Below are 11,225 nucleotides of genomic sequence, written 5' to 3' on the forward strand. Positions count from 1 at the left end.
GTGTGAAACGGCACTAAATCTCTCTGAAATCAATTATGCTTAATTTTTATTCACAATCGGTATACTTTGCAGTGCTTGCTAAGCGCGTAGCAACAGCTTTTGGACTCTATGGACCTTTAATACGCATTTGGGTGCTACTCTTTCCCTTCTTCGTTGTCCTCCAACCAGATGACTTACAGGTCATACTCTCATCGAAGAAGCATACGGAAAAGGTGTTCATCTACAAATTGATGCACAACTTCCTGGGCAACGGTTTAATAACTAGTAGTGGCGAAAAGTGGAATGCGCATCGAAAGTTTATACAACCTTTATTTCATCTAACGATTTTGGAGCGCTTCATCGGCACATTCGCAGATGCCTCGCAGGCGCTCTTTGAAAATCTGCATGCATCGGCCAGTGAAGAGATAAATATCGCCAAATTTATTAACAATTGTGTTATGGATATTTTAAATGGTATACCTTTTCAAACAAATTTGAGTTTACATAATAAAATTGATTGAATTTATTTTTCTTTGTACAGAGGCTGTTTTGGGCGTACCAGTAAAACGAAAGGGCGAACGAGTGGATATGGAACAGTCGCCGTTCAGACAGTAAGTGAAAAAGTGCGATGACTTTTAGTTGTTGCTCTACTAATTTTTACATTTCTCCCCATTTTATAGGGGCAAAGTTGTTGTCAGTGAACGCTTCGTGCAGCCGTGGCTACTATTTGAGAGCGTCTATAAGTTTACAAAAATCGCCTCAGAGGAGCTAGATCAAAAGAAACGCCTCGATGAATTTACGCGCAAAATGATCAAATATCGCCGGGAACTAAGCGCCAATGGCAATGACAACGGTCGCAAGTGTCTGCTAGATTATATGATTGAAATCTCCGACAACAATGCCGACTTCACCGAGAATGATATTGTCGACGAAGCCTGCACCTTTATGTTGGCCGGACAAGATTCAGTTGGTGCTGCAGTGGCATTTACGCTTTTCTTGCTGGCGCAAAACCCAGAATGTCAGGAAAAATGTATTGCCGAAATCAATGATATATTCATGGGCGATCAACGGCCGCCCAATATGAATGACTTACGCGACATGCGCTATCTGGAGATGTGCATCAAAGAAGCTTTGCGCTTGTGTCCCAGTGTGCCGTTGATGGCGCGCAAATTGGGCGAAGAAGTACGCCTGGGCAAGTATACATTGCCTGCGGGCAGCAATATTTTCATTTGTCCCTATGCCACCCACCGGCTGCCACACATTTATCCTGATCCTGAGAAATTCGAGCCGGAGCGTTTCTCGCCGCAGCACAATGAAGCGCGTCATCCCTATGCCTATATACCATTCAGTGCCGGACCACGTTACTGCATTGGCAATCGTTTTGCTATTATGGAAATGAAAACAGTCATTTCGCGCATATTGAGAAGTTATCAGCTGTTACCGGTACCGGGCAAGACCTCATTCAAGGCAACATTCCGCATTACATTGCGCGCTTCTGGCGGTTTGTGGGTGCGGCTAAAAGCACGCGAACATCCACTGGAGGATTATATGTAGTTGTTGTCTAGGGTATAAGCGGAAGTTCTGTATGCGGGTGTAAATTATAGGTAAAATAAATATGTAGTAGTAGTTTTTGTTGTAGAAACAAATACATAAAAAAGTAGATTGAGTTACAAACTATGTCTTAGTCTTTAGGTATGTACTAAATGTATTTTTGAGCTTAACGAAGCTAGTATAGACATACTTCGCTAGTTTAGAGTGAAAAGTTGCTAAGTCCACTTTAAATGAAAACTCATATTTTGATACGGGGAGCTAGAGAAATTTAAAATGCAATGTTTTTAAAAGGATAAAAGTACTTGTTTTATTTATTCTCCTTTATATTCAATGAAAGGAAAGTTTGCCAAGTCCAAAAGAAGCACAGAAAATCCGATAAGACCAAAATAGTACGAAATCTTTTAATCAACATCGAATCAATCTGGTTTGTAAGGATGTGTATTCAAAATGTTGTATTCAAAGTTTAGAGAAATGCTTGAACAAAATAACTATACAAAGTTTTTTTCGTCTCCTGTAAAATTTTTAAAATGGGACTTGTCAACTTTTCACTCTAAGCTAGCGACTTGTTTCCTTTATTATATACGAGGGTTGCTATTTATATTTCTGGCCTTAAGCATCTCTACTATTGTCAGATGCCATCTGACATTTCCATTAGAAAGTTTGACAGATTTTACCTCGAATGCTCTAAGAACGTTTCGATGCGTGAGCTATGTATATTAGTGTTGTTTACAGTGGCTTTCAGAATTCATGAAATTCAAGGGCGCGTTCATAAGATGAAGCTGTTGCCTAACCGTTGGCTATTTGTCTTACAAATGCACAGTAGTAGTAGTTCCCCTCAGCTCAACAGTTGTCAACTCTCCACCATTTTTTCCAGCGGAAAATTTGTACGCTACCTGAAGTCAACGTGTTGGGCTTAGCCTAAGCAGCTGATCGAAAAGACTTACGCCGCACAGTGCAAAAATCGAAAAATTCGTTGTCTGTAATGTGAACAAGGTTGGTATTTTTGTAAAGGTTATTTATCCACTAAAAAGGATCAAACAAATATTTCCCTATAAAATAAATTGTATGCCGCCAGGATGCCACTAAAGTGGACAAATTGTATACTAAGAATTTGTATAAGCGTAAGCTCTTCACGGAAACAAATGTCAAAAATACACTCTTTGAAATAAAATGTTGGTTTGACGTCTTTTATTTCCATATAGATAGTAGAAAACTACAGGAATAACAATTTTGGAAAAAAATTAAACACAGGGCGTCCCTGCGGTATTCCGGTAAAACAATTTTTTTTAATACAAATTTCACAAAATGGTAAACTTTAATGTAATGGATAATATATATATATGTCAAAATATGTTATTTTTTATTATTTTATTAAATAATACGGGTTTTTAGCTTTCGAAAAAAAGAAAAACCTGCTAACTTTTTGCACTTTTTGAAGTAATGCGTTTTTTGTTAATGCATAAAATCATTTTTTTATTTTTTTTTAGTGCCATTAGACGTTCGTTCTATGTTCAAAAATTAAGTGTCAGATTAAAAAGCTTGAGCTCTAGACTATAGAGGATTATTTTTTTAAAGAGTTGCCACCTGATAAAAAAATTTAATTCGAATTTTTTAGCAAGTTAAATGAATTATTTAGAGATCGGTATCAATCGAAATATGTATGAAAAGGGTTTATTTCTTAACTCCATGTAGAGGGTTGCCACCTGTTAAAAAAATCAAATTCCATTTAAATTTAAAGAATTAGGTTATTGAAATAGATTGAAATAGACTCACCATATGGGAGTCAGACGAAAGAGATTTAAGAAGGTTTTAGCTTTCAAATATTACGAAGAGGGCTGCCACCTGTTTGTAAAGTCAAATTTAGTTAAACTTAAATAATAATTGTGTCAAACCAAAGGTTTACGACATTATATTTATTATTTTATTACAAATACATACACTATGCTTTGTTCTGATTACATTCCTTTTAAATTACTGGACTCTTAAATTAACTCAGGAATGCTTTTACTCTTCACTTATTCTTTGCTATATATGTATGTCCAATTTTTTCTTTTGTCTGATAGCCATATTGATATAGACATTTCCGTTACCTTATTCCCTTAATTGAAGTAAATTTGCTTTTATGTGTCGTTTAGAAGTAAAGATTTTTCAAAACCATTTCAATTGATCCCCATATTGTAATCTGTAATTCATTTAACTTACTAAATAATTTTAATAAAACAACAGGCGACAGCCCTTTCCAAAAAATATAAATTCACTGCACATCTACAGACCAAGCCCTGTCATTTGACACTTCACTTTTGACAATAGAACATATGTACATATTATGTACATACTAGGAATGTTAATTCCGGGATCCCGGCCCTTTTTAGGTCCCGAAAACCCCTGGATTATTTGCCAAGAATCCCGGGATTTTCGGGATTTGTAATTTGCACTGATGGAAATAATAGAAACTCCTTTTTCTGCACCATTATTGGCTATATTTATTTATTTTTTATTTAATAATTAATATTTTTTCATAAATGTTTAGCTCATTATACATACAACACCGTGCGATAGTAAATTGTACACACAAAAATAAATATATTCGTGAAAACATGGGCCAAATATTGTAAAACTGCGTTTTTAGTTTTTCACCCTGACGTAAGTAATTCCAAAATTATTTAAAAAATTAAGGAAGAAAATTCTGTAGAATTTAATCACTGGTAAGTATTGAAAATTTCCTTTTAAGATTTTTTCCTTGAAATTTCGCAATATTTTTTTAGAACAAATTATATTTCTTACAGCAACACCTTCGGAAAGGCACGCCGAGCCTTTCTACATGCTTATCCATTAGACGGTGCCCGGTAAGAGCGCCCGCAAGTTCTTTTCAAAGAGTATACACTTTGTGAGCGCGTTCGATACCATTTTGGCAACGCTAGCCTGGAAATTTTACATTTCTTCCTTGACTCCATCTTTCTTCAGCATGTTTGTATACAAATTCTCTAAGTAGCAGCTTGCAAGTAGCATACATATGGCATACAAATGCGTTTCTTACCAGGAAGAATCTACTTGACCGTGTATTGCCTTGCAAATTTATCTGCCGTGGTCCCTATGACCAAGGGCCCAAGTGAGGTGAAGTCTGTTCTACTTATCCATCTCCTGTAGAGATAGCGCAAACTTTGAGTGAAAGAGCTCAGAGCAGCATGGCTGTCATTAAAAATTTAGACGTATCTTCCCATTATTTCGGTTCCAAGCTTCGCATCAGCCTCCATCATAGCTGAAACTACAGCTTCGAGTTCGTTGAATCTGGTAACATAAAAGGGATTTTCAGTGCGGGATTTAGAAAGAAATCGTCTCCCCTCACCGTCAATACTATCAGGTAAAGTGTTTAAGGATGAAACGATACGTGTAAATATAAGTACATACTCGAAACTTTTCGTTCGATACCAAGTAATTTTGGTATCGATACTTTTGAATAATTTACTGAGTAGATATTGAAAAAAGAATACTCATATCGAAAGCCGATACCAAGGCGAACTTTCTTTCGGAATTTTTTCTCCACTAATATTAATTGCCCAATGCTTTATGGCTGTTTAAACGAGAGCGACCTTCAAATATTGAAGATGTTAATTTTTTTTTCTGAAACCAGTATTCAAAGAGCTTTTTAACCGATATTTTTGCTGTTCTTGCATCACGGAATCTATTTCCATGGTCGCTTAAACCAAAAAAAAACTTTTAAAGTTCATTGCAGGCTGCTCTGTACTGTATGAAACGTACTGTATGAAGCGCTGAAGCCCACCTTCACCGAACTGATTGGGCCTTATGAATGCAACTTTGGACCTGGTAAATCCATCATAGACCAGTTATTCAAAATACACAAAATATTGGAAAATACCCGCGAGAAGAGCATCGACACACATCATTTAAAAGAGCGTTCAATATCCGACAACGTCGACATCTTTGGTAAAAAAACCAGCCCTACGTACATAAAAATAATGTCAGCCTCTTCCCAACAACTGATACCTTGCACTGAGTAGGCAATTGAGAAGTGAAAGGATCACTAGGATTCAGGCAGAAGGAGGTTAATATGTCAGGTGCAGTGTTAATAAAGGCTGCCCTCAAGGCGCCGTGTTCCCCTTTTCTCTGATGGTTGGTAATTGATTCCATTATTGTCACTCTAAATGACACTTGTATCTATGCCCAGACCTATGCAGATGAGGTGAGGTAGGCTCCCTCAGTAGACTCTCAATCAATCAGTCGAAAATTGCTGTACGGAAGCTTTCTCTACAACACCTGGCTCTGCTCTTGATGCTCTGCTAAACTTACCATGACACAAGTGTCTTTTCATTACCCCAGGATTATGCGCCATCATTGCCTTTGCTGAGGAGATTCTACCAGATGGAGTTCTCTGACGCTGAATGATGGCTTAATTTCAACACTGGGCCCGGATCACATACTGCCGGTTCTTTAGTGGTGGCTCCAAAACTGGAACTGGGCCATAATCTAATGTCTATATCGAAGGTAATGGGGATGAACTTCACTATTTTCTTGGGGAATATGCCTCGGAATTTCAAGCCAAGGTATTTGCAGCAGAAGTTTACGTGTTTGTAGTGACAGTAACGCTCCACTTAAGGCATTGGCCACTTCCAGACTGATCCGGCAATGCAGGCCTCGCCTAAATTATGTAGGAAAACGTAACTAACTTGTCTTACTCTGGTTGCCAGGTCACTCGGGAGTGCGTGGTAATGACTCATCTGATCATTTGGCTCACCACCACCTTCGGCCATCGAAGTCACCGTCAGAAGCTGGGTGAATATTACGCTCAGCAAAGACTGATAGGCTTCGAGAGAATGCAAGTGGGCGAAACTTATGTTGCCTTCATTGTTGGGTATGTGAGTTAGGTTTTGCTTTCATTGAACAGATGATTGGACTGCAGACAAATTGTGGGACTATGGGCCGGACACCTTAAGTGGCGCAAACACCTTACTGCGATCGGCATACAATGGGGTTGTCATTTGTCCTTCCTGCCTTGAAGAAGATGAGACGACGAAACACATTTTGTGCTGCATTTGTTTTGTGTACTTAGTTCCGACACAAGAATAAAAGTAAATTAAATAAAAATAGTTTAAAGAGGCCTTGGAGCATGTTCAAAGAATCGAAGAAATATTTTTCAGGAGTTTCGTCTTTTTTTGTGATAGCTTAAAGTTTCAGGAGAAAAATAAAAGCAAACGCTCCGGGTAGTCTAATCAAATTTGTGGTATTAATAATAAACAGTTTAAAAGCATTTTATTTTCGATCTTCAATATTTTATTCAAACAACTCAGCGTCTTGATACAATAAGAAATTTAAGAACATCGTAATATTTATATATGTAATTATTTAGGTATTTACTTGTAATGTGTGTATGTATGTATTTTTGTAGTATTAAACAATTAATTTCTAATAATTAACAATGTAATGATAAGTAATGCATAATTACAATTTATGTTAGAACAATTATTCTTAGAATTGTTTATAGAGTTTTTAAATAAATATATATGCATGTATGTGTATTTTTGGGTTGCAATAGAGTAACAAATACATACTTACAAACACAAGGTATTCGAACATTTAGAAGTGCTTAAAAAAGGGTTCAATCCGGTTCCAAAAACAAACAAAAAATATGTTGTAGTACAATGTGTGCCGGCTTTTAAAGTGTTTTATCATCGCTTATCTGTGAGCATTTGTAGGTGTACATAAAAAGTGTACGCCGAAACGCGCATGCGCACATTGATGTGGGCGATAGTTTGCGCACGAACACACACGTTTACTTTCATTGGATAATACTCATAAGCATGTATTGTATGTATTACATATTTATTTGGATTTGTAGATTTATTCGAGTGTTCGTAGGTTAAGGTTAAATAAGGAAGCTATTAAAAACAATAATAAAACTTTTACGAGATTTGTTGGGTAACAAAATACTATACAACAACATCAACACGTTATTAACAGAATATCAGTTTTGTATCAATCCAGTTGGCGAATTCGAAGAACTTCGAGCACAACGCGGCGGTGGTAGGGGACGCGCAGCGTATAATCTAATATTTATAAAGCTTCTAGATGCGCTTTTGATGGTTCCTTTACTGTGCGCGTGGCTCTATTTAAGATATAAGAGAAACGCGCGCGCGCGGAAACGACTTTCGCCAGCGCGTATTACTGCTGCCGCTAACGCATTGTCGCTACTACCCTACCTACTACTGCTATGTGTATTTACATTTGCAAGTTTTGCTGTTGTCGTTGTTGACTAACGCCGCGCCTCGATGCGTCGCGCGCTGGTAGCGGCTGTTTGCTGCTGCGCCAAGCGCTCGGTCGCATCACGGACGCGACTGCTTAACCGAAGTGGCGCTGATACGCGCCCATACAATGGCGAACTGGGCATGGATGTGCACTGTTTTTGCTGTTGTTGTTGTTGCTTTTGTTGCTGTAATATTGAGTTCGTTGATTTCGTTGTGGCGGTTGCTGCGTTTGCTGTGCGGTAAAAAGAAAACAAAAAATAATAATAAAAATCTAAATTCAAAAGCAACTAACAATGTCTCTCTCTCTCACTCTCTTCAAGCTTAAAAAAAAGAAATGCGACTATGTACTTTGGCTATTGTAGGCGAAGCGTTTGTTAGCAGCATGCTTGCCATGTTCACGCGCGCTGATGGGCACCGGTGATGTTTGCGTGGCTCCCAACTTTCCCGAATTCACCGCCTTGGCATTGTTGCTGCCGCTAGACGCGTTGTTAAATTTATTCTTCAACTGTGAAACTTTTCCCGCTGCTTCGAAAATCGGTTTGGACTGCTGCTTGGGTTTTTCGCGCAGTGCGTTATTCTCCAGCGATTTCTTGCGCATCTTAACGGTGTTGGTGAAGTCGGAGCGCATGATGGGTTCACGGTGTGGTGGCGATGCTAATACTGCAGTAGTGTCCAGCACATTAACGTGCGGGGTGGAGGTGGGTGACACAGACAGTGGTGGCGCTTCGGTCATTGTCACGACGACCGCATCCGTTCCCAGCGCTGGCAAGTACGTTTCCATTGCGCTCTCTTCCATTGCTGGCGCTGCTGTGTTCAAACTTGCTTGTCGCAACTGCTGCCCCAATGCGCTTAGCGTCTCTGTATGTTTTTCATCAAAACATGGTAGCGCCAAGTCTGTCGTCGACTCAACCTCGGCAACGTGTCTTCCTTCCCCACGCTGACTACTGCGCGTACTGCATTCGATTTCCGTTTGCTGTGCGATTTCTTCCAACTTCGACTTGAGTACATGGTGTGGTACGCCCAGCGACAGCAGCGTCTCTGCGTTTGCTGCCGCCAGTTCATCCGCAGCGCTATGCTGTGCTATCACCGGCACAGTCATCGAGCCAACGCAGTGGCACGGCAAATTTCCACCTGCGCTGCAGTTCGAGCACTCGCTGTAACCGGAATCACTACGTTCGCTACATTGCGATTTGTCGCGCACTTTCAGAGTTTTTTGTATGCGTCGCTGCGCCTCAAGCGTGGTTGGCGCTGGCAGCTCAATGCTAAAGTCGTCATCTTCTTCATGCAATGAACCCATGTGCGTGCCGTTATGCGGATTAAAGATGTGATGTAGACCGGATATGGAAGGTCGTGGACTGTTGGGTAGACTTCCAGCGCCGGAAATGGCGGAATTGCGACGCGAAGCAGAGAGCGTAGCCATGCGGCCTAAAGCGCGTATAGCATTTCCGGTTTTCTTGGGTTCAATGGTAAAGCGATAAGCAAAGCGTTGGCATATTTGCGTAGATGGTTTTAGCGATAAGCAAGCAGGGAATCAAATGAAAATAACGAAATGAAAAAAATTATAATAATTAAAAATTTGAAATGTTAATTTTTATGATTTCAAATTAGGCGTGCTGATTTGTATAATAAAGTAGTGAAGACGGTCTGTGTAAACGTGTAACTATGCAAAACAGCCCCACCATCTGTTGTGGACACGGTTTGGCACCTGCCACATAAAAAGCCCCTCCAATGAAAAGTTACAACATGCCTCGAATAAGTACCCCTACTTTGGATGCCGACCCCTGCCAACGTTTGAAGGACTACGATTTGAGGACATGACCCTGAAGAGATGAAATGGACGGGCAAGATAAGAAGACGTCAACCACCACGCGCAAACGGACTGAGGCTGATCGCCTTCGCTGAGTATAGAAAAATGGCAGTCTAGGAAAACGTAAAGCTACATACGTAGCTGCCACCGGATTGATAAACGTGAAAACAGATCGGTCATGTTGTGATAGAATTCCGCGAGCCCACAGAAACAATTGGTACAATAATTTAAGCCCCCACAGAAAAAAGGATGTTGCCTAGCGCCACGCGCTGCGAGATTCGAATCTTCAAATGGCGATTTTTTGTTCTTTTTTCTTCTTAAATAAAAAGATGCTTTTAATTGTTTGACTGTATTGTTTGAAAAAGAAAAATATATACTTTTTTAATTTCTTAATTTTCAGAAACTTATTTTATAAATTGTTTGTTTTTAATTTTCAATTAATTTTTTGTCATTTTTAATTAAAGTTTCTTTTAATTTTTATGCTTTATTGCTTTAAAATGAAAAGTATATTTGAATTTAAGAAATCTATTTACTTTTTTTTTATTTAATTTTCTTTTAATTATGCATAAGATTTTGTTTTAAAAAGAATAATACTTATTTAATTTCTCTTAAATATTAGACACTTTTGTTATTTTTTTTTGTATTATAAGATTTTGTTTTAAAAAGAAAAATATATTTTTTTTTTCATTTTATTTTCAGAAACTTTATTTTATCTTTCCCTTGTTTTAACTTTAATTTTTTTTTAGAGTTTTAAATGGAAAAACAAAATTTTAACATTATTTAATTTTTTAAGACTTATTTAATTTTATCTTTGTTTTATTTTAATTTTTTAATTTTATTGTATTAAAAAGAAAAGTATGTATTTTTTAATTTCATTTAAATTTTATAATCTCATTTTACGTATTTCATTATTTAAATTTATTTTCTTTAAACTTTTAGATTTTGTGATTGAAAGTTAAAATACTTTTTAAATTTCATTTAATTATTTTATTTTCTTATATATAATTTTTTTGTCTCTTTCAATTTTTCTTCTAAAGTTTAGAAGGCGCCAGTTTTATCGGGAGGGCCAGGTAACGATTGTTTTCCTGTCCTTCTCGCAAAATTTTAAAGGCTTTCTCGATACCTCGAAACTTTTGTCTTTCGAAAGACAAAATGTTCGTTGAAGGCGGTCGTCAGAATTGCCCTATTATCACCACTAAGAACGTCCTCTTGCAAACGTAACGACGGATCTATCTTGTCAACAATTGTTTGTACTGGGTTGATAATTGAACAGTAAGGCCCTCTTTCAAGGGGAGTAACTGACCCGCAACTTGACAGTACTGACGAATACCTGCAGAAGCCTTGACGATGCCATTATCTCACGAGGCGGCCCTTAGAGAGTGGTCTGAAACTATCGAAGGTTTTTGGCCATCGTACCACCATCGACAGTTTTTGTTTTTCTTTCATCATTTTTTTATTGCTTATTGTCAATTTGCATGAGCATTTGACACAACCTTGCAGCACCTTTTAATAAAAGATAGTTCGGCAGCGTATATTTACCAGCATTTTCAGCGGGTGCTTTGATAAGTGAAAGAAAGGATAGATTCGAGACAGGAACTAATAGAAAATAAATAGCTCTAAAAAAATTC

At 38.0% G+C, this 11,225-nt stretch overlaps 2 protein-coding genes across 4 annotated transcripts in view; one reads left to right on the plus strand and one right to left on the minus strand.

The window, feature by feature from the left end:
• The window catches only part of LOC118743878 (probable cytochrome P450 4aa1), a 32,844-nt gene extending 31,288 nt beyond the window's left edge, over window positions 1–1,556 (plus strand). Inside the window, exons 3-5 of the mRNA XM_036476640.1 lie at window positions 73–453; window positions 521–590; window positions 660–1,556. Of these exons, the coding sequence (XP_036332533.1) occupies window positions 73–453; window positions 521–590; window positions 660–1,533 (1,325 nt within the window). The 3' untranslated portion in view covers window positions 1,534–1,556. The remainder of the gene's footprint in view (window positions 1–72; window positions 454–520; window positions 591–659) is intronic.
• Window positions 1,557–6,819: 5,263 nt separating this feature from the next.
• The window catches only part of LOC118743018 (myosin light chain kinase, smooth muscle-like), a 23,528-nt gene continuing 19,122 nt past the window's right edge, over window positions 6,820–11,225 (minus strand). Inside the window, exons 8-9 of one of the 3 annotated variants that reach the window (XM_036475484.1) lie at window positions 8,139–9,243; window positions 6,820–8,022 (exon numbers count right to left, since the gene is read on the minus strand). In XM_036475484.1, coding sequence (XP_036331377.1) covers window positions 7,799–8,022; window positions 8,139–9,243 — 1,329 coding nt within the window. In that variant the 3' untranslated portion in view covers window positions 6,820–7,798. Of the gene's footprint in view, window positions 8,023–8,100; window positions 9,244–11,225 lie in introns of all 3 variants that reach the window. The other 2 variants (XM_036475485.1, XM_036475486.1) reach the window with 2 other exon arrangements.

This window comes from Rhagoletis pomonella, unplaced genomic scaffold (assembly GCF_013731165.1).
Source record: "Rhagoletis pomonella isolate Grant_MI unplaced genomic scaffold, Rhpom_1.0 Rhpom_scaffold_00007, whole genome shotgun sequence".
NCBI lineage: Eukaryota > Metazoa > Arthropoda > Insecta > Diptera > Tephritidae > Rhagoletis > Rhagoletis pomonella.